The sequence below is a fragment of the Ailuropoda melanoleuca genome, chromosome 8 (assembly GCF_002007445.2).
Source record: "Ailuropoda melanoleuca isolate Jingjing chromosome 8, ASM200744v2, whole genome shotgun sequence".
Taxonomy (NCBI): domain Eukaryota; kingdom Metazoa; phylum Chordata; class Mammalia; order Carnivora; family Ursidae; genus Ailuropoda; species Ailuropoda melanoleuca.
Genome location: NC_048225.1, coordinates 55,602,989 through 55,630,447, shown reverse-complemented (window position 1 = coordinate 55,630,447; position 27,459 = coordinate 55,602,989). Strand labels below are relative to the sequence as shown.

The 27,459-nt window shown below is 54.1% G+C and overlaps 1 protein-coding gene and 1 pseudogene across 9 annotated transcripts in view; one reads left to right on the top strand and one right to left on the bottom strand.

The window, feature by feature from the left end:
• Positions 1-27,459, bottom strand: part of ARAP1 (ArfGAP with RhoGAP domain, ankyrin repeat and PH domain 1) — a 62,419-nt gene that overhangs the window by 21,978 nt on the left and 12,982 nt on the right. For 8 of the 9 annotated variants that reach the window (XR_004627162.1, XR_004627163.1, XM_019807888.2 and 5 more), the window contains exons 2-11: positions 23,186-23,273; positions 18,284-18,847; positions 5,987-6,156; positions 5,103-5,170; positions 4,394-4,527; positions 4,101-4,256; positions 3,648-3,717; positions 3,213-3,333; positions 2,650-2,852; positions 2,019-2,125 (exon numbers count right to left, since the gene is read on the bottom strand). Coding sequence is in view for 7 of the 9 variants with exons in the window: in XM_019807888.2 (XP_019663447.2) it covers positions 2,019-2,125; positions 2,650-2,852; positions 3,213-3,333; positions 3,648-3,717; positions 4,101-4,256; positions 4,394-4,527; positions 5,103-5,170; positions 5,987-6,156; positions 18,284-18,804 (1,550 nt within the window). In the remaining 2 variants the exon portion in view is untranslated. Of the gene's footprint in view, positions 1-2,018; positions 2,126-2,649; positions 2,853-3,212; positions 3,334-3,647; positions 3,718-4,100; positions 4,257-4,393; positions 4,528-5,102; positions 5,171-5,986; positions 6,157-13,652; positions 13,990-18,283; positions 18,848-23,185; positions 23,274-27,459 lie in introns of those variants that run through there. The other variant, XM_034666388.1, reaches the window with a different exon arrangement.
• On the top strand, positions 377-815 carry LOC117803284 (annotated as a pseudogene).

The window sequence follows — 27,459 nt, the reverse complement described above, 5'->3', positions numbered from 1 at the left end:
AGTCCAGAGCAGGCGCTGCCCCACCCAGGAAGTAGATAAAGCTGCTGGGAAGAAATGATGCCTGCCTGAGCTAAGCCTTGACAGATGAGAAGGGCTTAGCCAGAAGAAGAGGTGGAAAAGCATTCCAGACAGAGGGGACAGCATGTGCAAAGGGGCAGAATGGCACACGGGGCATTCCAGGACCTGCGGGCAAGATGGCAGCCTGACAGAGAGGAGGCTGGGAGACATACACGGACAAGCCTGTGCCAGGCAGAGGAGGTCAAAGTGCACGAAGAGGACAAGAGAGAAGCAGTGGAGGGTTTCAGTGGGGGCGGAGGAGAAGGTAAAGAGATGTCTTCCTCCAGTTCTTTCTTTCCCTGCCGCCACCACCCCACCTATGTGTGCATTCAAGACTCGGCTACCCCAGCAACCCACTACCGTGGCCAAAAAAGGCGTCACGGCTAGAGATGTGACTGGCATTAACGCTGCCTTCCCAGAGGTGCTGGAGACCATGCTCATCCATGAAGGCCTGACGTGTGGAATCCGCAGGCTGACAAGGCCTTGGCTAAGCACAGTGCCTGTCTTCGTGTTCTTACATCCGACGGCCTCAGCCTACGTATGTCAGGCCGGTGGAGGCCCTTGGTGCTGAACACCAAATCAACCTAATTAAGGTTGATGACGACAAGAAACTCGATGAATAGGCAGGCCTCTATAAAACCAACAGACAAGGAAAATGCTGGAAAGTGGCTGGTCGCAGTTGTGTGGTAGTTAAGGATGATGGCAAAGAATCTCAGGCTGAGAACGTCATCCAAGATTACTTCAAAGGCAAGAAATAAACAAATAAAAACTTGGCTTTCAACAAAACGAAAAGAAAAGACCCCACTGGCAGTCACAGACAGGCAGCCAATGTATGAGGCGGTGCCGCCACTGGGTCAGAGGCCCCCCTGGCCTGGGACAAAAGGGGGAGGGACAAAGTGGAGGGACCAGACAGAGGTGAAAGAGCTATGGAGGCAAGGCAGGGGCTGTGACAGGCATGCACGGGGCTGAGTGGGACAGGCAGGCGTCCCCATGGGTGGAGACAGGGGACTGGGAGGTACAGGGAGTCGAGGAGGAAGTCACAGGGGGACATACATCCACAAAACTGTTAGACATGCAGGTCTGGAGCTCAGGAGAAAGTCCCTGTGGGCGACAGAGATCTCAGCTAAGGGCAAAGGCCATGACAGCAGAGGTGTGATGGCGCTAGTGTTGACAGAGCGGTTACCGCGCACTGAGTCAGGTAACAGCTTTACAAAGACTGCCATGGTCTTACTCGCAGAGGAAGAAACTGAGGCACAGAGAGGTCAAGCGATGTGCCCAGGTCACACAGTGACTCAGTGGTGGACCCAGGATGTTATGGACTGAACTGTGTCCCCTAGTGTGACTGCATCTGGAAAAAGGGCCTTTAGGGAAGTAATTAAGGTTAAATAACGTCATAAGAGTAGGGCTCTAATCTGACAAGACTGGTTTCTTTATAAAAAGAGGAAGGGACACCAGATAGCTCACTCTCTCTACCTGCACACAGAGGAAAAGCCGTGTGAGGACACAGTGAGGAGGTGGCCATCTACAAGCCAGGAAGAGGGGCCTCACCAGAAACTAACCCTGATGGCTCCTTGACCTTGGACTTCCAGCTTCTAGAACTGTGAGAAAATAAACTTCTGTTGTGGAAGCCCCCCAGTCTGTGCAACCTGTCATGCACGACTAATACACACGACGTGAACTCAGGCACGGCACAGTGCCTCAGAGGTGGCAGCTGATGGCCTGCGAGTGAGTGAGGGGAAGAGGGAAGGTGACGGTGGGGGGGGGGTGAAAGTGAGATTTCTTAGAAGGGAGGGGTCAGAGCATGTTGGCAAGTAGAAGTAAAGGACTGGGGCGGGGAGTGGGCAGGGCTGGGAAGGGAGGGGAGAAATCCATTCTAGAAGAAGGGGCAGCTTCCCACATAAGCAAGAAGAAAATCCTGGCAGGGAGAGGTGATGCAGGTAAGCGAGGGGAGGCAGGCTTACCTGAAGATGCGGTAGGGGGTGGTGAGGTCGAAGCTGCGCCGGTCGGCTTCCTTCACGTTGCCTACACTCATGTCAATGAAGGTGATGCCAATGCCCAGGTGGTACTCCTGGCAGGTGGGGGGAAGGGGTGAGGGCAAGGCCTGGGGGCAGGACTCAAGGCCCAGGGAGGGATAGAGAGGAAGGGGAGGTAGTACCTTAGGGACTAGAAAGTACCTTGGAAGGAGATAAAGAGGGCTCAGGAATCTGGACATGGGTCAATGGACCCAGGCTCAGGGGCCATGTAGCAATAGGGAGGGGAAGCAGGAGGCAGGGCAGTGATGGGAAGATAATCCTCAGGGACCAGGCAGGGGACAGTGTCAGAACTAGGAGCAGGAAGGGTGGCCAGCATAGGACTGAGCTCAGTCAGGGAAAGGAAGAAAGGGAAGGGGCAGGGCTGAGGAACCAGGAGGGCAGGGGGTAGGGCTGAGGGACCAGGTGGACAAGGGGCAGGGCTGAGGGAGCAGGTAGGCACGGGGCAGGCTGAGGGACCGGGTAGGCAGGGAGCAGAGCTGAGGGACCAGGTATGCAGGGAACAGGGCACATGGGCAGGGGGCAGGGGAGAGGTTTAGCAAACTGGCTGACTCCTTCGCACCTCCAGATTCTTGTACAGCTGCACTTTGTCCCCAACCACGGCCACATACAGTTTATTCTTGAAACCACGTAGTTCCAGGCTCCCAGCACGGTCAGGTAGCTCTGAGCCTCGAACACCCAAAGGGTAAGTGCTGGACTGCCGGGCCCGGGCAGCCTGCTCGGCCACTGCCTGCTGCAGCGCCTGCATCCACTCCTTCCGCTCCGCTGCAGGAGCAGGGGAAAGAGTCTGAGCTCAGCCTGGCAGCCCTCCAGGCTCCTCAGACAACACCTCCGCCAGCAAGCCCCCCAGACTGGCCCGCCTCTCACTATCTCTGAGTTCTCCGACCTGGACAAGCCACTTGGCCTACCTGAGCCAATTCCCCTGTAAGTGGAAATATGTGGTTCTGAGGACTCAGTGGGTATCTCAAGCACAGAGCCAGTCCGACAGCGCCCCCTACTCTCTCCTACCTCATGGAGGATCGACTCCTCTCTGGGTTTGATGTGGGGGGAGCAGAGGTGCCCTGGTTCTCCCCCACCGCACTTATCGGGCCACACTGCCAGTCTTCTCCCTGCCCCAGTCCTCACCATCGCTCTCTGCCCGGAAGGCAAAGGTCCGGTTGTTTGTGATCACTTCAAACTTCTGGTCCCCGATGGCAGCCACGCGGGAGATGCAGGCCACAGAGATAAAGCGCTTAGAGTAGGCGTCCTGAGGAAGAGAAGGAAGCCGTACGGTGGGGGGTGGGGCACCCAGAGGCCCAGCCCTTCCTTGGCTCCCTCAACCTCAGCTGAAGCCAAGGCTAACTGCAGCTCCGTCTCCCACAGGTGGTCAGGGACGGCCCCTACACTGACACTGACCACAGCCCACAGCTGGCCGACGGGCCAGAAGGCACGGCTCACGGAGTCAGACTGGAGCTCTGGTGGGGACTCGTCTGGGGAGGGACTCCACCTGCGTGTAGTGTCAAGGATTGGTCTAGGGCCAGGATGGAGCAGGGGTCCTGTCAGGGCCAACACAGGCCTCACCTTGTTACTGTCAAAGTATCGCAGGTGATCGGCATCCAGTCTCACCCATCGCTTCTGATAAATGTAAGATCTGGAGAAGTACAGACAGAGGGACAACAGAGCAAAGGATTGCGGATTAGAGGAGAGGCTCTAAGGTGACCCCAACCCCCTACGGCAGCCACATACAAAGTTAGCAATAGCCAGATTCAAGGGAGGAAGGAATCCAAATGGTCACTGAGAAGATGGACTTTCCCTACAGCAAGAATGATTAAAGGCAGACTCAGAGTAGGGACTTCCCAATTAAGGGTAATAAAACATAGGTCTGGTGGGTATGATCGACTGTTACAGTCTGCCTGGAGAGAGACCTGTTCAAATAACCTTAGCCCCTCTGGTGTTCAGATCTGGTATACCAGGATCCTAGAGTGCTCCCATCTCCATGCAGAGAACCAGCAGGACCTAACAGGCCTCACTCACCCCTGCGGTGGGTTCTTGTCCAGCCAGCCGGCCTTGATGACCGGTGTGATGGGGGTGGAGCCCCCAGGGAGCCCGTCCATGGGGTGTGGTGGGAGCTCGGGGATCAGGAGGCTGCTGGGCAGGGATGAGCTCAGGCTGCTGGTGTGCCATCCACCACTGGGGAAAGAGGAGAGGGAATGAGGGAGCCCAGGAGGGGGGTCCCTGGGGGAGGGGCCGAAGAGGTGGCATGGCCGGGCTGGGCTGGGGAAAGGGTGGCTGGGTGGGACAACCACTGGGGAAGAGTGGACACCTACTTGGGGATGCCCTCGTAGGCGTGGTCATCCTCATCTTCATCTCCTTGGTCGTCGTCCCCAGACAGTTCCTCCCCCTCGCTCAGCAGACTGGCCACACGCACAGCCCGTGGGACGTGGCTCACTGGGAGCTCCTCCTGGCATCGCCCCCCCAGACCCACTCAGCATCATGCTTTCCTTTGAGCCCCAGATCACACCCACCCAGAGACACCCCACGGTCCACTCCATCCAGGACCCACACAACTCAGCACTTTCCCTGCTGTTTCCACACCCTCCCCCTGCCGGCAGACTGCACAGGGACCCAGAGAGACAGCATCAAAGAAGAAGATGAAGGGATAGTGAAAAATACTCAGGGATGGAGAGTGAAGACACCCGTGGGGCCCAGGAACACAGAAAGGGAAAGAGACAGAGGGAGACTCTCCAAGGGAGAAGTACTCAAAACCCCAGGGGAGAGAGGAGGCCACACACAGCCGTCCAGACGTGGCTGGAGACTGGAGCTGGGGCCACAAGCAGGTGCCCACAGACCCCTGGCCCAGAGCTCAGGTGCTCTGCTCCATCCCCAAGGCCTGCATGGCTAGGTGACAGGGGGGAAGGAAGCTCTCCCGGGAACTGATGGCTCTTTCTCTGGTGGTCCCCAGGGTCTGCAAGGCAGCTGGGCAGCCCACCCTCCGCTCTGACAGATAGCCCAAACCCTAATCACCATCGGCCCCACCTTCTTGGTCATCAGGCCGGCTGGGGCCCCTGGCCCCTCCTCTGGAACCTCATCGTAGTCAGAGTCATCTGAGGAGACAGGGGGTAGGGTGGGCGTAGACTCAGAAACAAGGAACCTAGCCTCCCCTCCTGGGCACCCTGGCCTGGCTTCACATAAGCCACCCTCAGTCTAAAAGAGACCCCCACTCCAGCCTGGCTTTCAAAAATAGGCACAAGGGACAGGAAATGCTATTTATACTCTCAGGGCTTCATAGGGCAGTACTAGGGGGTGGTCAAAGGAGAAGCCAGACCACCACAAGAGGTCTGAATAGGCGGCAAGTTTGGGGGTCAGAGGCAGAGGCTGTCTAAAAAGACTAAAAAAGTAATGAGAGGGGCGCCTGGGTGGCACAGCGGTTAAGCGTCTGCCTTCGGCTCAGGGCGTGATCCCGGCGTTATGGGATCGAGCCCCACATCAGGCTCCTCTGCTATGAGCCTGCTTCTTCCTCTCCCACTCCCCCTGCTTGTGTTCCCTCTCTCGCTAGCTGTCTCTATCTCTGTCAAATAAATAAATAAAATATTAAAAAAAAAAGTAATGAGAATCAAGAATCAAGAAAAATGGACAATCCAAGGAAAAGCAAACCATTGACAACCACGGGAAATATGCCTAGACTTTAAACCATGAGTGACACAGAAAGTTTGCCACGTACACTTAACAGTCTGTAGGTCAGATAGGTGGGTGCTGTCTCCATCTCGAGGATGAAGAGAATGATGCTCACCTGTCGAGGACCACACTGTGTTGGTGGCAGAACCTAACAGAAAGTTCGATCCTTGCATCCTTGCAGACTCTTGAGGGGCCCTGATTCCAGGCTATGCACTGGGAACCCCATGCCCGGCTACAGCACTCACCGAACTCTGGGAGCAGGCGAACAGGCTTTGGGGGGATCTCCGGGGGGCTGGGAGGTGGAGACGGGGACTGTGGAGGCACCCGGGGGAAGGTGGCGGGGGGCTCCTCAGGCTCTGGCTGGGGAAGGGATGACAGCGGTGGTGACAGTAGCTCCTCTTCCTTGGAGGGAAGGCTGGGAAGAAACCAAAAGTTGGGCACCAGGGGGTTAGCTCCAGGCAGCTGTCACTGGGCTGGCTCACTATGTGACAGAGCCAGGACTCAAACCCACTGAGCCCCCAGCTCACCTGAGCTGCAGCAAAGCTCATTCATTCCATAAACTCAGACAGGAGCACCCCACCCCTCACCTCACTCCCCTGCCTGCAAACCTCCAAGCTCCTCAAAGGAAGCAGGCCCCTTCTTTGGCCATGAGCTGGCCCTGCATTTCTCTGACAGGGTCACCTGTCCCCAGTGCTCTAGCTTTCAGCCACATGTACCCATAGGGTCTCCAATCTAGAAGAGGGATGCCAGCCAGAAGGGGCTGGAGGTGGTCCGCATCCTAGCCTGGGGGAGTTAGGGAAGACTGGAGCAGGTGACATTTGACCTGAGCTTTTAAGGATAAGAAGGCATTTGTTGGCGAGTGGATGGGTCAGGATCAAAATGGGCATCCAGGCCAAGGGCACAGGTCAGAGCCTTAAAAACCAAGTCCTAAGGCCCTGAGCTGTGGGTTCCTGGCTCAAGACCACCTTCTCTCTTGCCCCAGACAAGGATGTTCACCACCCCTGGGTGCCCTCAGACCCCTCACACTCACCTGATCCCACCATACTTGTCTATTTTTTTAAATTCCAGTACAATTACCATACAGTGTTATAGTGGTTTCAGGTATACAGTATGATGATTTCTACACATTTCTCAGTGCTCATTAGGATAAGTGTACTCCTGATCCCCTTCACCTGTCCCCCCCATCCCCCCACTCCCCTCCCCTCTAGTAACCACCGATTTGCCCTCTGAATTTAAGCGCTGGTTTTTTTGTCTCTTTTTTTGTTATTTGTTTTGTTTCTTAAATTCCACATATGAATGAAATCCTATGGCATTTGTCTTTCTCTGACCGACCTATTTCACTCAGCATCATAGCCTGTAGGTCCATCATGTTGTTGCACATGGCATGATCTCATTCTTTTTTGTGGCTGAGTAATATTATATATATATGTATCTTCCCATCTTCTTTATCCACTCATCTATCGAGGGACACTTAGGTTGCTTCCATATCTTGGCTAGTGTAAACAAGTCTACAATAAACACAGGGGTGCATACACTTTTTTGAATTAGTGTTTTCATTTCCTTTGGGTAAATACCCCACAGTGGAATCACTGGATCGTAGGGCAGTTCTGCTTTTATTTTTTTGAGGAACCTTCATTCTATTTTCCACAGTGGCTGCAAGAACTCGCACTCTCCTCAACAGCGCATGAGGGTTTCTTCTTCTACACATCCTTGCTAAGGCTTTTTGGCCACCACACTCCTCTTGCACATGGGCCCCTCATCTCTGCTACCACCTCTCCCACCCACTCCCCTGAAACCCTTCCCCAACTCCAAGGCCAGGTTCAGGGCCTCCTGGGCTCCCACAGCCACAATGCTCTGTGTATCTGTTCTCACCCAGATCACACTGCTCCTTACAGGCTGAGGGTCTCCCGGCTTGGGCATCGGATATGAGTTTGAACCCTGCCTCAGTCTCGGTTCCTGTGTGTCCAAGGGAAAGCACTGAGCCTCTCTGAGCCTCAGTTTCCTCTTCTGTAGAGCGGGGACTACATCACCGATCTGGCAGGGTGTTTGGAGAATTAACCGAGACAAGGCATGCTGTGAGCCCACACAGCTGGAACAAGGCACCGAAGCCCCAGAAACCTGGCCCCGCCCACCATCTCAGCCAGCGTCAGGCAGGGGCCAAGGAGGAACACCAGAGTGGGCGAGCAACTTGTCTCACTGGTTATTTTCAGCCTGGTTATTGCCCCAACGTTCCTGGCAGTGACTGGCAGAGTGTGTCTACTGCCAACGCAAGTGAGGTCTGGGGCACGATCGCGATGCCAGACCTTTGTTCCTGCTGGTGCCTCCTCCAGGAACCCCTTCTTCCTGGGCTCTGACTAGAGAACATCCTCTTGTCCTTTAACTCCAAACTTAAGTTCTGCTTCTCTGAAAGTCTTTCTGACCCTCTTTCACACTCCCCCAGACCCTGCCCATCTTCCCCTCTGTTACAAGCTTTCAACAAGTTATTCCAAATAACATTTTTTAAAGTAGCTCCGAGCTTTATGCCAGGCGTCCTGCCAGCATCTAAGCCGAGACCTGAACCCTGACTCCACCGGAGAACCACACTCCTATCATCCTGTGCTCTCATCGTCTCCTCTCCGTGTAAGAATCTGACCTGCAGTTAGCTTTCCCACGCTGTGGCCCTAGAAACCTGCTGCAGGTGGTACGACCGCCACGCTCCTTGGCAACACTGCCTTGGACAAAGTGGCCTGAGGCACTGTACCGAGACAAGAAACTGCAGGTGCGCTCTCCGCCTGGGGGAGAAGCCGGAGCTTCGGGCTTCCCTGAGGGTGCCAGCTTGTAACTGGCCACATCCCTTGTAGGAACCTGAAACCACACCTGTGGAGTCATTAGAGGACATACTGGACCCTTGAGTCAAGATGTTTCTAAGCCAGGGTGGCTCTCACGTCTGTAGGTCGTGAGTCTCAGTCCCCCACCCCTGAGCGGTCTCCTAGGGGACCACAGAGAATGGCTCCCAGACAGCTGTGTGAATGGTGGCACTGAATACGACTCTGGTGGCCGGCCCTTCCCTCCCTAAATGCTTCTCGGGGGATCGGACGCCAAGGGGGCCTATGGTACTCTCGAGAGCCAGAGCTAAGAAGACCCCCTGGTGGGCACTGCATCAGCTGTCTCCCCTCCTTGACCCGGAGTCTCTTTAGGCAGGAGCAGCTTCAGGCTTGATTCCTCACCCCCACAGCCCAGCGCAGGAAGTGGCTGAGTCAGCAACAGAAGCATGCTGGGTGAGCGGGTGAGCGGGCAGACAGATGGGTGGGTGGATGACAGAACAAGTAAATGGCTGAATGGATGGGTAAGTGGTGGACAGATGGGTAGGTGGATAGGTTGGCCATCACGGTGGAGAGAAAAGCAAATGAAAGGGTGAAGGAAGAGCTAGAGACTGAGTAAGTACCCACAGGTCCAAGGGTGTGACCCCAGCTGGTCAGCTGCAATGTCCTTGGGGACTTCCTGACAGGCAAAGCAGTCTATCACACACGGCCTCCCAGATCCCAAGCAGAAGGGGCCCGTGGGGGCCTGGCCTGTGATCAGCTGAGACTGGAACTCCAGGCTGTGAGGCCAGTGCCAGTCAGACTGACCCAGAGGAAATGGGGACAGGCTCTGCCCCTCCAATGCCAAGCAGTGCCGAGTGCTCCCCTGATCTCCCCCAGGACTGAGGCCCAACGCTGTGGGGAAGATCGTGGCCACAGAGCATTCTCAGAGCCGAAGAAGCAACTGCCCTCCCACTCCTGGACCCCGGTTGCCCCCATCACTGTCCTGTCTGCAAGGGATCTGCCCACCTGCAGCCTGTGTCCCCAGCCTGTGGGTTCCCTGAGGCAAGTGCCACACCCACCTTCTTCGCTATTGCATGCCAAGCACTCAGCAGGGATGAACAAATGAATGAAGACATGGATTAATTAATTCTTATTAGGATTCTCTGTGTGTATACATTCCCAGTTGTCTTCTAAGTGCTTTACATGGATTCGTTCATTTACTCCTCACAAGGGCTCTATAAGGTATGGCTTACTGTTATCCCCACTTTACAGATGAGGAAACTGAGGCACAGAAACACAAAGTAATTCATCCTGGATCCCACAGCTGGGATTTGCACCCTGGCACCATAGCCTGCAAACTCAACTACAGGGTCGAATGAGGCCGCAGCCAGATCTGGGAGCTTCTCTGAGGCCTGCCTTCTCACACTAGCCATCCAGCTCAGGATGTAGGCCGCTCTGGACTTGCTATCCAAGGGGGAACGCGACCACAGCTCTGATGCCCATTGTGACCATGGCAAGAAGGAAGAGGGGAACAGTGCTAACGGCTCCTCTTCCAGCACAGTCTTTGTAGGCAAATGGCTATGTGCCAAGTGAGCGGAAGTAAGGGGACCCCCCCTCCCATGGACCTCCAGGCCTCTTTCTAGCCCCCTCTTCCAGGAATCTTCCTGGCTGACCCCCGCCTGCCTACCACAGGGGACAGGGCCATGCTGAGTCAGAGCCAGGCCAGGAAAGGAGAAGTGGTATCCGGAAGGCACAGTAGAGTGGGAAAACCCCAGAGGAAGGGACAGTGTCCGCAGAGTGCCCCCACCCCAGGTGGGGTCCTGGCTACTCAGTGCCTGCAACCCTAAGAGCCACCTCGGCTCCAATCTGTACCTGAGGCCCAGGTGGGATGTTTCCCACTGGCCTCTGGACCCATTAGGCCAGAAGACTGGCCCCAATCCTGAGCCCCAAACATGAGCACGTGCTCAGTGGCCTCGCCCTCCAGACCTTGGCTTATACTGTTTGCTTCCTCCTCACTACCCTCTCCTTCCCATCTCAGCCCATGGAAAGCCCACGAGTACCTAGGAACACAGCTCAATGGGCCTGCCCTCAATGGGCCTCCACCTGCCCCTGGCTTCCCTGCTCCTTCAGCCCCTTTCTCCTCTATCCAAGTGACATGTGGACACATCTGCTCCCCCCACTATATGCAAATCAAGACCGAGCCACTCCTGGACAGGGGCAGAGGCTGGTTCACCTCAGCATGGGACCTCAGCCTGAGAAGGTTCGTTTAATTGAATAGGGGCAAATACACACAGCTGACCTTCAACATGGTGGGGGGGACATGTGAGGGTCCCAAGTCAGAATGGGTAAGAAGAGGTTGACCATATAATTAATCGTAGTAAACAAAAATCATATAAACCAGAATATTTCTGACAGTTTAAAGAGGCACTATTAGTAACTATGTCAGAGAACAGTCATAAACAGGGCCCCGTCCTGGGCAAAACGAGATGTGTGGTCAGTCTTGCTAAGAGACGAGCTGGAGACGGAGCTGGCTCAACCCACTCAAATCCCAGCCTGACTCTACATCGGTTTTTGACCTCACAAAGTAGGTCACTTTACCTCTGAGCCTCAGTTTCCTCTCTGGTCTGCTTCCAGGCTTATTGACAATTCAGCAAGGAAAGCCATCCCCACAGGTCATCAGCACAATTCTTCCACCCTGGCTGCGATGGAAGAGGGTGGGACGAGAAGCTGCTTCATGGCCTCCACCCCTACGGTGGCCCCAGGCTCTCCCTTCCTATCTTTCAGTCTAGATCAATCTCTGGCCAAAGGAACCAGGCTTCACCATAAGGACAGATAGGCCAGCAGAGTAGGGCAGTCTGAATATCTCAGGCTGGCCTTGAACTCATCCCCTACTCACATTCCAGCCATGCCTGCCTGAGCTGTATCCCATAAATGCATACTTGCAGGCGTTTGCGTATGTGGCTCCTTCCACCTGGAACACCCTTCCCTGTCCACAGTGTACAGCCTCCCCCTCCACTCTGTGCCTCCTCTCGGGCTCCAGGCTGGGCTGGGGCCTCCTTGGGGCTCCTCCAGCCTCCATGCTTCTGATCACTCAGTAGAGTTGTGTCTATCAATGTTCGCTTCACTGAACTGACCTCAGAGGACCAAGGACCCAGGCCTACACCCTGTCTTGGATTCAGGGCCTTCCCCCTGAAGTGTCACACGGGCCTTGGAAGAACCCAGGCGAATCTCAATCCCTGGGCTCTCACTGGCAGGGCCGAGAGGTGGGATCAGGCCCAGTGATCTGCCTACGTCTGTCTCCTACCCTGACCTCCCGTTCCCACAGGGGCAAACCTTCCCAGCTGTCCACTTCCTCATTTGGGCCCTGGCTACACAGGGCTCAGGCCTCAGTCCTGTGCTTCTTGCTTCCTCCGTGGCTGCCCCTGTCCTTCCTTCTCCATCATAAGACCCAAGGGTCAACCCCTCCAGCACTCCCCTGCTCTATTCTACCCAAGTCACAGCCTGGCAAGCCCTTCCTGGGCTTCCCCTTGATTAGACGTAGACCGCAGCACGCCCCTCGGCCTCCGCGCATGCTGTGAGCCCCCTCAGGCCCATCCCTCTCCATGCCATGACATCACCCAACACAGAGGGGGCTTCGGAGAGTACGTGTTGTGACTGAATGACCAGCACTCCACTCGCATCCTGCGCGCTGGGGAAGGGCAGCAGCTCCCCCACCCCTCCACAGAACAGTGGATTAACCTGGCATCCACCCGCACAACCAAGGCTCATTCAGCTCTTAGCACTTCTCCCTGGAACGACAGCTACCACTTACTAAGTACCCACTATGTGCTAAGCAGTCTTCTGGGAGGCTTTTTCATTTAATCCCCGCAAGTTCTTTTTTTTTTTTTTTTTTAAGATTTTTTAATTTCTTTATTCGACAGAGATAGAGACAGCCAGGCGAGAGAGGGAACACAAGCAGGGGGAGTGGGAGAGGAAGAAGCAGGCTCATAGAGGAAGAGCCTGATGTGGCTCGATCCCATAACGCCGGGATCACACCCTGAGCCGAAGGCAGATGCTTAACCGCTGTGCCACCCAGGCGCCCCTAATCCCCGCAAGTTCTAGATCATCGGCTCCATTGTACTCAGGACATGCCTCCAGGGAAGTCCACTCAGCTGCTCCCTCCTCTAAGCTCGCACAGCCTGTTGGGCCCTTCGTGGCATGGAGGCACCAGGCCCACACTGAGCTTTCCCACAGGCAAGCCGTGCTGTTCTGGGCAGGAGGAGGCAGAGGCCCAGCTCACCCACGGCAGCTCTTCATGCTTCCTGGGTCTGGCCCTGTGCTGGTTCCCATGGGTTACGGGGCAAGGAAGTTCATCCCTGAGGGAGCCCATGGCCGCATGGACCCCGACCCCCACATCCTGAGTGCCCAGCTGTCCTGGCAGGAGGAGAAGGGGCAGGTAGGTGTCTGCTGAGCCCTGTGGAAAGATGAGCCAAGGGCGCAGGGCTGGATGCACAGACAGGACCTAGTGACCCAAGCACAGGGTTGCTGAGTTCATGAGGGGCCCACAGCAACTGTGGGGAGGGATGGCCAGCCCAGCCCCCCAACATCATAGACACCCACCCCTCTACTGCCCTGAGGAAGTGGGGGAGGAACCACACCAAGTAAGTGCCAGCCCTCAGTAGATCTCAGCCCTCAGTAGGTCTCCCTATTACCCTGGACTCAGTGGGAGGGCAAAGGGGTTCGGTAAGAGCTGCCCAGAGCCACAACACCCTTGAACTGGGCACTGAGAGAAGCCAGAACTGAGATCAGCACCAGGTCCCGGAAGGGCAGACACCCACAGAGGCCGCAGAGGCAGTCTCTTGGGCACCCTGGGCTCCCAGTGGGCCCAGTGGACAGGCTTATGGGAAGATGGAGGCCTGAAAAGCCCAGGGCAGAGGGAAGGAAACGAGAAGGGAGAAAAGGAAAGGGCAAGAGAAAAACAGAAGATGTGGAGAAAGTGAAAGAAGAGAGAAAATTCTGAGAGCAAAAAAGTGAGGGGTGGAAGGAGTACCACAGCAAACCCTGCCCAGAGGGGACAAGCTGACCCTCAGAAGGAGCCTCCCTCCCCACCCTCCGCTGACAGCCCAGCCCAAAGCTGCCCCTCGCTCACCCTCAGACGTCCACCAGGTCCTGGGCCGGAGGACTCCCACAGCTCTGCTCGACAGTGCTGTTTGCCTGACCAGGCAGCCTGTCTGAGCAGGGCTGGTCTGGCAGACAGCCAGGCCCCTGTTCCCTGGGTGTGTCTGAGGCCGTGTCGGGGTCCAGGTACCGCTCTGAGTGGCTGTGATCACTTGTCTGAGTGTGTGTTTCTGTGTAAAACTGGATCTGTCCAGGAGTGAGTGAGTGTGAGAGAGAGTGTGAGTGTGTGTGTGTGTGTGTGTGTGTACATCAGCTCTGGCTCCCCTGGCTTCCTGCTCTCCTCCTCCCCCACCCCCTGCCGCCCTGGCCAATACACACACTTCCTGAAAACACTGAGAAAGAGAAAAGTCACCCAGAATCCCCTGGGGCAGACACTTCCTCCCCGCCCCCAGCCTGCCCCCCCCACCCCAAGTTGGAATGGGACAAGCCACCCCAGTGCTGCCTAGCAGGGCCTTACAGCGTCGATCCTCAGGAAGCCCTGGCCTTGGCTGGCCCCTCTCCACCCCCACAAGGAGGCCCAGAGAGGCTGGGGAAGAGGCTCTTTGAAGGGAGCAAGTTCTGCCCCAGCAACAAGTGATCAGCCTTCAGGAAGACCCGGGATTGGCCAGGCTGCAGGGCAGTCAGGGGCACAGGTGGGAGGCCTTGCAGCGTGATCCCAGCTGGCAGCTGCCCGCCCTCGGCAAATACTCCCTCTTTGGAGGTATCTCCAGGCATCTAGGCAGGTATCAAAGGTGGAAACTGAGGCCCAGAGCAATCTGAGAGGGGCTCTGTGGAGTGACCTTGGAACCCTAGATCAGAAAAGACCCCTCTCCCACTTGGGGAAGCAGGCTCAGAGGGCTCACATCTATGACACTTGGAGCTGAATAGACCAGGCCCCAGCCCAGGAGGCAGGGTCTGAACATTGGCTTCCACTCTGCTGGGCCGTAGGACTCTGGGCAAGTTTCTCAGCATCTCTGGATTCATCAACAAGTTTCCTATCACAGGCTTAAATAATGGTGGGGGTGTAGACCCTTGGAGGGGTGGAGTGGAGTCTTTCCAGGCCAGGCAGCATGCAAGCCTCGTTCTGAGAGTCCTGACCCGGTTGGGGCAGGGAGGTGGCAAGCCTGTCCCTGCTCATTTCCTGCCTGCCTCCTCGAAGGCCTCTGCCTTCCTAAGACCTCTGGGGTGATACAGGCTGCCTGGTGGGAAGGGATGTGGGGTGGTGAGCTTGGGGCCCTTTGACCCTATCGTCTAATGTCCAGTGTGTGCTGAGGGTGCTCTGGGGGTGCTGAGCCCACGTAGTGGCACACGTGTCAGCGCTGGGCAGCGCAGAAACTCGGGCAGTCTTCATCTATTCGCGCACACAACGAATACTTTCGGAGGGCCCACTGGGCACCTGGCTTTGTTGCAGGTATTGGGGATTCGGCAGTAAACAGAACCCCCAAGAATTCTGGCCCTCACGGAGCCGACGCTAGTGGGCTTGGCAGCACGTGGACACACACTGGCTCACACCCAGCCATGTACAAATAATACACAAGCCCATTCACCACCCACAGCACAATGGACTCACGCTACTGGAGGTCCCACTGCACCAGTAGACATGGGCACACGCAGGTGTGCACGCAAGCCCCGATGAACTCACACGCACACACACCACCGTAAGCAGGTAACCACGGAAACCGCGTAAATCCCCACTCACATGGACATATGAGGACCACATATGGCGTCCCTGAAAACCCGTGCAGAAACGTAGATACACAGACACACTACTACTGTGACAGCTTGCACAAACATGCACACCTACGGGTGCACGCCTACACACTGGCTAGGCACGCCCTCCCACGCAGCCACCGTCTCAAGAGTACACACATGCACACGCAGCAGATAATCCCAAATTCCACTGGGGACGCTGGTGATGGGCTGGAGCCAGCCAGAAGTGCTCACTCGGTCACCCCAGGAACTGGTGTAAGAGGTCCACAGATTGAGAGAGTGAGACCCCTGTCACTCAAGGGTGCAAGCAAGGACCCAAGGCCATATCAGGAAGAAGGGACTCCTACAAAGGGGACAGGAGCAGGCCAGGTTGAACAGCCTTCTGCCGTGCACCAAGGAGCCTGGGGTCCAGAGGAAGCGGCTGTGAGGGAGAGCCATCCCGGTCCCCTCCCTGCCCGGCCTCCAGCTGTTACACATACATGAAGTTCCATCTGCAGTGAGTTCTTCTGACACTGGGCTGTAAAGATTTTGTGCACCCTGAAAGCCAGGGTGCTGGGACCTGCAGCTGTCTGCCGTTCCGAATGTCAAAGACCCCTGGACAAGGAAGCCAGGCTTGGCAGCTCACCTCCCATCATGCTCTGCCCCAAGAAATAGCTCCATGTTGTGAAGAATAATTGTCTACAAATTCTCTCAGCATGGAATGAATTTGGGGTCCTCTACAAGGGGGGCCAGACTCCTGAGCGTGGAAGCCTGGCTTCCCCCACAGGTCGGCTAAGTGACTAAGTTCAGACTGACGCTCTAAGGGTGGGAGCTGGTATTCTGGAGCATAGACAGGACCCTTGCTCTACCCAACAAGCCTCCTGAACAGAGATGTTAGTACCAGGAGGGCCAAGGAGGGCACCCGAAAGAGAAACAGGCCTAGAGGGGGAACTGCCCATCAGGCACATAGCTGGCTGGGCCTGTCCCAGGTATTCCACCTCGGAAACAGGAATCCAGGCCTCCACTCCCTCAATGAGGTTTGCCTCCTCAGCCTCTGTGAACTGCCTGTCCTTGTTCACCTACTCCTATCCCTAGAGACAGATGGACAAACAGACACAGACACACACAGACACAGAGACACATACATAAGCTCTTTCTCTCCCTCAGCCCCTCCCCATGATGACAGAATGAAAGGAAATAGAAATGGACGGGGCTCCTGGTGGCTCTATCATTAAGCTTCTGCCTCCGGCTCAAGGTCATGATCCCGGGGTCCTGGGATGGGGTCCTAGGATCAAGCCCCATGTCGGGCTCCCTGCTCAGCGGGGAGCCTGTTTTTCCCTTTCCCTCTGCACCAACCCTGACCCCAACCCCGCTCGTATCCCGTCCCGGTTCATACCCCACTCCTGCTCATGCCACCTCCTCACACTCTCTCACGCATGCATGTTCTCTCTCTCAAATAAATAAATAAATAAAATCTTTAAAAATAAAATAAAATAAAATAAAGAACCGGCTCATGCATGTATGAGAGTGGCCACTAGAGGGCACAAGGGCTCCAGGAAACTCCAATCTAAACCGTGAGCCAGGCTTTTAGGGGTTATAGTACCATCCCCCGTTGCGTGAACCCAGGAAAGGCAAAAACCCTTTTCATGCTTCCACCAATTAAACCTCAAAACAGCACAGCCCTGGCTTGGCCTTCAAGGCCCCCTTACTACTAATGCCCCTCTCCAGGTAGGGAAAATCTCCCAGACCCTCCCCACAGGGGCTCCCTGAGCATGCACTTGGCATGGATCCAGCTAGAGCTCCTCTCCCTTTTCTGAGCCTCAGTTTCTCTGCCTGCAAACAGGACACAAATCCCCCAGAAGCCTTGAGCAGGAATCAAACAAGATCGTGTAAGTGAAGCACCCAGCATAGTGCCCAACGATAGGGACCAGGAGACCTCTCTCTACACATCCTTTCCTCCTCCGAAAAGGCTTCCCAGATTAGGCTGACTTGGTCCAAGCACTGCAATAATCTCCATTACACCCCTGAACACATATCCAGCACCAGCTGGGGATGTTCCCTCTCAATTGGGCACCCCAGCAAATGGCAGGAATGGAGGGCATATGTGAAGCAGGTTAAAATGGACTGTCCACAGAAGTAGGAGGAAACTCAAGGAAACAGGAGTACAGGGAGCCAGGAGAGGAGAAAACAATTCTGGGAGGGAGAGTGAGTAGGTTGCGCCCTGAGAAGTGTCCCCAGGATTTGGGGACACGTGGCAGGAGCAGTGTGGAGGGGGAAGACAAGAGACAGTCCCGCTCCCCCAACAGCAAGCTCATCATCCTAGACTGTTTCCTCCACCTGCTACCTACTGACTCGGAATGTACTCCCATCCTCAGCATCTCATACCCACCAGGCTCCAGGTGGAACTCCAGACTTCCTCCCTGGGTACAATTCTGTGCCTGGACCCCCAGATCAGGGATGGCACCACTATCCACCCAAGATGGAAACATGGATGCTGTGTGGCTCCCTGTGCTCTCTCTGCTTATGCCTAGGCCATCCCCACGGCCCATCCATTCCAGGGCCAACTTCTCACTCCAATCTGCTGTCACTAGTCACCCAGCCTCCTCCTCCACCAACCTCACCAACCCCCAAATTCATCTTTTCAGTATTCGGCTTTTATCTGATCATTTCGCTTGAAACCTTCCTGGCTTCCCACCTGGCCTTCACAGAATGTCCCCAGTGTCATCCGCAAGCCTCACCCACTCTCACCCAACAGTTTAGCTCCAGTCTGCTCAGAGTGCCCCCGGACGGTGCTTCCCACCTCTGAGCTTTACACAGGCCGTTCCCTCCACTGACGGGGCCTTTCTTACTGCACTGCCAAAGGCCACCAATGCCCCCTCCACTTTCTAGGATCCTCTACCCGTGCTCCTCCCACCACAGATGGCATCCACTCACCTCACCAGCAGGCGGGGGGTCCCAGTGCGGGGGGGCACAGGCGGAACACTTAACTCTGCCAAATGCCGCTTGGCAGGCAGTGGGGGCAGCACAGGGTCCGGGGCTGCTGTGGATGGGGCGGAGAAGCAGGCAGGTGGCAGGCAGCTCCTCCGGGGTGGGATGGGAGGGGCGGGGGGCAGCCCCTCCTCCTCTCCAGCCGTGGGCAGTGGCTCCGGTGGGGTGGCAGGCGGGGTGGCAGGTGGGGGCGGCGAGCGGAAAACATGACGCTTCATGGGCACAGGCCGGGGGGTGGGGCGGGGTGCAGGGGTTGGGGGCGTGTGGGCGCGCAGCAGGCCAGCCAGGATGCGGCGGCGGTGACCAGGCAGCAGCATGCCCATGTCCAGCAGGCGGGCATCGCTGAGGCCTTGGCACTCTGTGGCCCACACCAGTCCATGCTGCTCGAAGAGCCCGGAGTACTGCTCCAGGTGCAGCGCCCGCAGCCACTCAGCCACAGACAGCGCTGCATCCCCGGCCTCCGCCATGGTTCCTGCTAGCAGGGGCCAGCCAGCAGGGCCCTCTCCAGACCTGGAATAGACAGATGGGCACAGGTGAGAGGCAAAGCTGCCCGGCCACAGTTCCCTGATTAGCAACCCTCTGTGGCTCTCCCGTGCCGTGCGGTCAAGCTCTGTCCTTGAGCTTTCTCCCCTATTCCAGGCAAGGCTAGATACTGCCAGGCCCCTGAACACATAGGCTTTTCTCTCCGTCTGAAACCTGCCACCGCCACCCCTGTGGCCTCCTAGCACCCAGCTCACACCTTCCCTAGGAAGCCCTCCAGGACCTCCAGAGTTGGTACCACCCCTAAGCCCCATCCACAGCTGGGGCCACTGCTGCAAGGCTGACCAACGGCTGTGTCTACTGCCTTCTGCAAAACCCGGGCGAGGGCCCAGTTCCCAGCTGATGGCCAGGCCCGGGGGCTTAGCGAGTATGGGTGGGGTTGAGGGATACCACTGCTAGCACCCCTGCAGGCCCTGTGTAGGGGGTGAGCTTCACCCCACCTCCATGCCCCTGGAAGAAGCAGAAGGCTCCAGGAGTTAAGTGAAGCCAGCATCACATAGGGTCCTGGCCCTGTGAATGAGGCACCTCTCCTACCATCAAGGGGGTTAAGGTATAGGAAAGGCCATCCACTCATTTGTTCATTGGAGAGAGCCTGGCACTGGGCGATAGGGACTCAGGTCCCATCCCTGCATTCCAGAGCTCCTGGCCGGGCAAGAGTCAAGACACAGATGACACAGAGAGAAGGTGATTAACAAATCAAAACAGAAAAAGTCCCCAGATCATCTCCACAGATACCAAAGAAGCAAATGATAAAACACAGTATCCAGCATACTTAACAAACATCTTACTAAAATAGAAACAGATTGATACTTCCTTAAACTGAAAAACCAGCACCTTGATTTGTGGGAAAACAATGGAAAAATTTCCATTAAAATCAGGAATGAAACAAGGATATCCATCTCATGATGATTATTATTAATCATGGGATTAAAAATTAAAGAATTTAGCAAGCGAGCTGGATTCAAAACTAACAGAATCAATATTTATAGGCAATAACCAGGTAGAAACCAGGATGAAGAGCGTAATTTAATAGCATTACAAAACCTAAAACACCAAGAAGAAACGTAGTGAGAATTCTATGAGAGCTATAGGAAGAGGCAAAAAGAAGAGACCTGGACAAATGGAAAGACGTGGTATGCTACCTGGGAAGAAGGCATCAGGAAGATCATAATTCTAAGTTAATTCATAAATATGTACAATCCTATTAAATACACACACAATTCTGGGGAGGGGCGGAAGGGGAGCTAGACAAGCGGATTTGAAAATTCATGTGGAAAAGTAAACAAGCAGGAAGAGCCAGGAAAATTCTAGAAGCAGGGGGTGGGGGAAAAGAAAGGTAAAGAGTGAGAACAAGCCTCAACACATAGTAAAACATATAAGCCGTAGTAATTAAAATAGCACATGTTAGCAGCACCTGAACAGATGAATCAAACAAAACAAAGTTAAAAAACAGATCCAAATACACATAATAATTTAGTGTCCAATAAAAGTAACATCTCAAACTAGTGGAGAAAAGATGGATTATTAAATTGTTGGGACAGCTGTGGAACAATCTAGAAACAAAGTTAGACCCCCCTACCTCACACCTTACAACAGGATAAATTACAGGCAGAGGAAAGGTTTCATTATAAAAAATAAAACCATGAAAGGATTTAAAATATCATCTCAGAGAGGCAAAAGCCTTTTGGATGATACAAACCCAGGGAGATAAAGAGTAAAATATTCAACTATAAAAAAAAATCAAACATTCTCGCGTGATAAAAATGCACCAGAAACAAAGCCAAGAGATAAACGACAATCAGAGGACATCTGCCTCTCATATCCCAGACACAGGACTGATTTTCCTAAAAACTGAAAAGCACCTAGAAATAAAAAACAGGTCAATGACCTAACAGAAAAAGGGGCAGGGGCGCCTGGGTGGCACAGCGGTTAAGCGTCTGCCTTCGGCTCAGGGCGTGATCGAGCCCCACATCAGGTTCCTCTGCTGTGAGCCTGCTTCTTCCTCTCCCACTCCCCCTGCTTGTGTTCCCTCTTTCACTGGCTGCCTCTATCTCTGTCGAATAAATAAATAAAATCTTTTAAAAAAAAGGAAAAGGGGCAAAAAATACACAGAGAGAAATTCATAGAAAGGAAAATATAAATGGTTCTTAAGCATATGAAACCGAACTTAACCTCCTCACACTAAGTGGTGAGGGGGTGAGGCATTCCCCTGGCCCGCTAGTGGGAGTGTCTCTGGGAAGGGCAATTAAAGCCACAATAGCTATGAAAACCCCTAGTCCTTTGATCCAGCCACCCCTAGGCACTTATCCTGCAGTCCTCCAAGGTGACTGGCAACAAAAGATTGGAAATAACCAAAATACCCATCAAACAGGGAACAGTTAACTAAATTATAGTGTAGTCATATAGTAGTCTACTGAGCAGCCCTAAAAAAATGAGGAAACTTGGGGTGCCTGGGTGGCTCAGTGGGTTAAGTGTCTAAGTCTTGGTCTAAGCTCAGGTCTTTATCTCAGGGTCATGAGTTCAAGCTTTGTGGTGGGCTCCATGCTGGGTGTGGAGCCTACTTAAAAAAAAAAAAAATGAGGAAACTGGTTCTATGTTGATATGGGATGACCTCCCAGATACATTGTTAAGTGGCTAAAAAAAGGTGCAGAACAGTATATAGAACATTCTGCTTTTCATGTAGAAAAAAAACAAACCAGGGAGGATAAACCTGTCTGCAGTGATGGTAAATGCATAAAATATCTCTGAAAAGACACAGCAGAAACAAGGTGACCTTGGTTCTAAGGAGGAAAACTGAGGTCTGAGGGGACGGAAGGGAGCAGACCTAGAGCCAGACTTCAAGGGGTCTGATGCTGACACGTTTGATTATTTTCCCTCTTTAAGAAAAAGACACCAGAGGGGAGCCTGGGTGCCTCAGTCTGTTAAGTGGCTAACTCTTAATTTTGGCTCAGGCCACGATCTCAGAGTCGTGAGAGGGAGCCCCACATCGGGCTCTGCACTGGGTGTGGAGTCTGCTTGAGATTCTCTCCCTCCTTCTTCCTCTGCCACTTCCCCACCTCCCTCTTGTAAAAAAAATAAACGATATCAGAATATCTTTATCATTTTACAATATACACAAATACCAAATCATTATGTTGTACACCTGGAAATACAATGTCGTGTGTCAATCATATCTCAGTTAAAAAAAAACTTAATTGGAAAAACAAAGAATATCTTGCTTTTGTACAAATTTCCAAGACCACATGCACACTGTGCCCAGGCCCCTGCCCGGGCCTTGGACAGAGTCTGAAGCTCAAGCTCCATCCGCTTCCCTGGAAACCTCTCTCTGGTGGGAGGGAGACTGTTCACTCCACATCTTTATCAATCACCTACATTTTTTTTTAAGATTTTATTTATTTATTTGACAGAGAGAGACAGCAAGAGAGGGAACACAAGCAGGGGGAGTGGGAGAGGGAGAAGCAGGCTTCACGTGGAGCAGGGAGCCCGACGCGGAGCTCGATCCCAGGACCCTGAGATCATGACCTGAGCCGAAGGCAGACGCTTAACGGCTGAGCCACCCAGGCGCCCCAATTACCTACATTTTGAACTATTTGAGTTCTTTAAAAAGGCTCCTGAGAGGCTCCAAGGAAGACACAAACAAAAAAACACTGGATGTTCTTGGATAAACCAGCTTTCAACATTATGAAGACATCGGTTCTTCCTGGGTTAAGCTATAACCAGCACAAAGCATAATCCCCCCAAAATCACCAATAAGCAGATTCTGAAAGTCATATAAAACCATATTAAGGATTTATTGTTAGATGGAAAAATAAGATGCAGAGTAGTGTTTTGCTATGCAAACATCTAGGTTAAATAAAAAATGTACATATACGTCCGTACGTATAGACATATACATATATGCACGCACGCACACATACGCAGAATACCACCCCCCCCCATGGGTCAACAAGAAACCGCCTGCCTTGGAGGACAAGAACCGGAAGCTGTGAGGACAGGAGGGAGGGTTACCTTCACTATACCTTTCTGTACCTTAAACTTTTCTATCACTTTCCAAAAAATAAGTACAATTTAAAAGAGAATGTGATCCACAACCCCCACCCCACCGGCTGGTCCCTGCCCTATCCATCCCACCCCTTCAAAGCCCTCCCGGGAGGCTCTTCAGCCTCACCCTCTCCCTGCCTCTCTGCCTATTTTCAAAATGAAAACCGGGACCTCAGGTCTGGCCTCCATGAAGTCTCCCGCGTTTCAAAGTTGGGACTTAGCCCACCACACCCAACCCAGCTCCCCGACCCCCACCTCCTGACTCACCTGCTGGGCTGCCCAGGACACCAGGGATCTTTCCAGAGGCAGCGGCTACTCTGAATGGCTCCTCATCTTGGTCCAAGATCGATGGAACCTGTAAGGACAGGAGCAGAGGAGAAAGTCCACGAGCCACTGTGAGCAGCAGGATGCCAGGAGGAGGAGGAGGAGGAAGTGGGAGGAGGGAAGGAAGGAAGGAAGAAGGGGAAGGGGGAAGAGAGGGAAGGAAGCAAGAGATGGGGAAGATGGTAGGGGAAGAAGGAAGGGTTCAGGGAGCCTAATGGAAGTTGGGTGGGGCAGTGGAGGTTAGGCCAGAGGGAGGCCTTCCCACGGGAGTGAAGAGGCGGACATGCCCGTCCAGAGGTAATGGTCACACAGGTGGCTAAGAGGTGTCAGGACTGGCCATGCTCTGGCCCTCCCCAGGACCGGTGTGCGCTGTGCAGAAGCAGGCTGTGGTAGGAACTGTCAGGCCTGGACCACCCCCAGGGAGGCCTGCACAGGGGGCAGGTGCAGCTCCCACTATAAGGCAGAGCCTGTCCATGAGAGGTGGGGGGACTCGGGGGAGACCTGGGGAAACAGGACACTCTCCACTGAGGCTGGAAGCCATGGGGTGGGGTGAGGGCAGAGGGGGCAGCTGAGGCATGGGTAGGAGACCCCAGAGGCCCTGCTCCTAAACAGGTGTGGGGGCCAAAGGAGGGTGTTTCCAGGCAGGAGGAGAAAGAACTGGCCATCCCCAAGGGCAGGCCACCAGCAAGCGCAGATGGCGGGGGCTCTGCGTGAGGAAGGGGCGGGGGAGTCAATGGGCACATCGGGGCCACAGCATGTTTCCTGCCACCAGGGCAGGGTGAACAGAAAACTGCGAGGCTGTGCGTGACGGCTTCAGGGCGCCCTTGTGCACATTTGAACTTTCTAGCTGGGTATTATCTTAAGAGACTCTCCAGCAGCTTCTCAGGATGGGGCTCAAGTAGGTACATGTTTTAAAAGTATTCTTTAAAAGGTTTTATATATTTATGTGTGAGAGAGAGAGAGAGCACACAAGCAGGCGGAGGGGCAGAGGGGGAGAGAGAAGCAGACTCCCCGCTGAGCAGGGAGCCTGACTTGGGGCTTGATCGCAGGATCCTGGAATCATGACCCAAGCTGAAGGCAGACGCTTAGCCCCCTGAGCCACCCAAGCGCCCCTGAAAAGTATTTTAAAATAAATTTTAGATAATTAGTACTTCAGACAGAATTGGCAAAGAACGGCAGTGCTACTAAAATGACAATTTTTAAAAAATAAAAGCCAACCTAAATAGTCCTTATTATACACCAGCTACTGAAGCACTTTTTATTCACTTACTGAATCCTCACAGCAACCCTATGCGGTACAAAGCCCATAGTTCAAGATGAAGACACTGAGGCACAGAGAAGTTAAGTCATTTGCCCAAAGTCACACAGCTAGAAGGGGCAGCTTGAACACGGTCTTAGATCTGCTTTGTCTAATACGGTAACCAACCGTAGCCAAATACGGCCATGAGCACTGAAGATGTGGCCACGTGATGAAGTGTGCTGTATAAAGTACACACTGGGTTTTGAAGATTTAGTACAAAAACAAGAAGATAAAATATCTCTATTGTTTCTATTTATTATGTGATGAAAGTATAATATTTTGGATATTTAGATTAAATACATTACAATTAATTAAAAATTTTTTAAATTGCACTTGTGGCTCACATTTCATTTCTCCTGGATAGTCTACCTCTGGATTCTTTTTTTTTCTTTTTTAAGATTTATTTATTTATTTTAGAGAGAGAGAGAGTATGAGCGGGAGGGACAGAGGGAGAAGGAGAGAATCTCAAGCAGACTCGGTGCTGGGCACGGAGCCTGACACAGGCCCAGTCTCATGACTATGAGATCATGACCTGAGCCAAAACCAAGAGTCGGACGCTCAACAGACTGCCACCCAGGCGCCCCCCAATTCTGGATTCTTAGCCACTCTGCTTCCTGCCTCCCAAAAGTGATTATGAATACTAACTGAGCACCTGCCACAGCTCAGGCCCCATTCTAAACACTCAACGGGGATTGCTGATGTCCCCAACCACCCTACTGGAATGACCAGGGCTGGGAAACAGGAAACCACTTACAACCCAGAGAAGGGGTCAGCCCCCTCCTGGGCCTCCCTCAAGTTCCTATTCCTGCACTAAAGACTTTCGGCTAAGGTCAGACTCAGGGATCCACCCTGACACCCCTCTAGAACAGCCTCATTCAAGGCTCTGGAAGCATAACACAGACCTCAGACCTGGACTGGCTCTCCAGGAAGCTCAGCCCAGAGGGAGTCAGGCACCATTTAGCCAGTGAAAATGGCCCGCAGAGCCTTCACCAGGCTGAAGGTCAGGGAAGGCTTCCTGGAGGAGGCAGCTCCTTGAAAAAAAGAAGTTTGGAGCAGTGCCCTGCTGAGCCATACTGGAGCCTGTGGCAAAGAAGGAATTGGCAATACTGAACCTCTTTATTTAAAATTTTGGTATTTTATCTTAGATTTTTCTCATTAATTTTGATTTTTTAAAAAAATACGGCTTAAAAATATTATCTTGATTACTGAGCTTTTTGCCCACCCCCGCCCCTTACACTTTGTGCCCAGGGCAAGTAGCATACTCACTGTACCCTAATCCTGGCCCTGGTTTGGAGGTTTAAGCCCTCCAGCTGCTGTGACACGTCACTGAGTCTCCACCCCCAGGGAAGCAGGGACCTGGCAGAGGGGAGTGTCATCCTGTTGTGACAGCGTGGCCACAAGCTGGGGGGTTCCCCTCCTCCCCTACCCCAAGGGCCCAGCTCAAGCCTCAACACCCCACCACCTCACCCTCTCCCGGTTTCTTGTGTCTCCCTCCAGCTCCCCTCTGCTATGTCAACTAAGATCCCACCCCAGCTCAAAGCCACAAGTCCTGCCCCTTGTCATTCGACCTGCTCCAGCACTGACATTTACAAATGAAGAAACAACACCCACAGAGAGGAAGTGACTTGACGTAACCCAAGCCCCAGCCAGGCTGGGCTGGCCCAGGACTCCCTCCATGTTGCTTTTTGCACCAGGCACCAGCTTAGCGTATGGGACCCCCAGAAAGGTCTGCTGACAATGAGTAAATGAGCCACATCCCCCCACCTCCAGGTGCTGTTTCCAGGTTGACTTCTCCAGCCAGACCTCCCTCATGGCCCCCTTGGGCTCCTAAACCTCGGAAGCTGAGCCCTGTAGTAGGACGCTGTTCCTGTCTGTCTCTAGCTGCTCCATTCATGGGGACCCACCTCCACCTAGCCCCCACCTGGCCTGGGGTATCCTAAGAGTCTGCACCCCTTCTGATCCCCCCTGCCTTCCACAGTGGAGCCCAGGGACACTCAGTCCCGAGGTAAGAGTCATCCGGAATCACGAATCCTTGTCAGCCAGTCCTTCTTCAGGTCTGACCTGAGTTCCTCTTGCTGGCGGCAAAGCTTTCACCTTCTGTCCTCTGACTACCATTTCAACCCTGCCACAGTTTAAATCTCATTGCCCCTTCTCTGTTCCAGCCCAGCATCTCCCTTGAGCCATACCCACCAGTCCAGCAGGAAGGCAGCCCAGAGCCTTAGCCAAGGGCAGGCACACCCCCACTTCCTCCGTTTCCTAAGTGCCTACTGCATGCCCAGCCCTTGCCAGATTTCTACCTTTATCTCACTTGTCCTCATAACAACCCCAAGGCCTGAGATTCTCGCCCCATTTCAGGGAAGCTGTGTGAGGTGGACATTTGCCAGGTCGCTTGCTGGAGTCAACAGGGCCTTCACAGGGTGTGACTGCCTCTGTCCGGAACAGGAGAGGCTTCCCAAGGCCGCTCCTGAGTGTGGCTTTGAAGAAGTAGGAGGCTGCGCTTCCAGCCAAAGGGAACTGAGTGTGCAAGGCTCAGGGACAGAAAAGGACCTGGTAGATCCAGAGACAGGGTGATTTCAGTGGGGCAGGGACAGTCGTGCCACCCCGGCAGGTCTGGGGACTCCCACCTGCATGGGAGCCTTCTCTGCGTTCTGATTTGCATGAGTGAGTCAGGCCTGAGTCAGGGCAGTCTTGCAGGTCCCAGCTCCTTCCACATTCAGCTCTGAGGTCCCCTCGGCCAAGACCCTGCTGCCCCCAGGACTGCATCTTCAGGCCCCCTCTGCACAGAGCTGCACTTGGGGTTCAAGGTAAGGGCCAGTGATGGGGGGAATGGAAGGAGAGGAAGGCAGGCCCAGCCTCCACACTGAGGCCTGAGCTGCTCCCCCCCTCACCCCTCTTCCCCAGGACGCCCTCCCCTCCC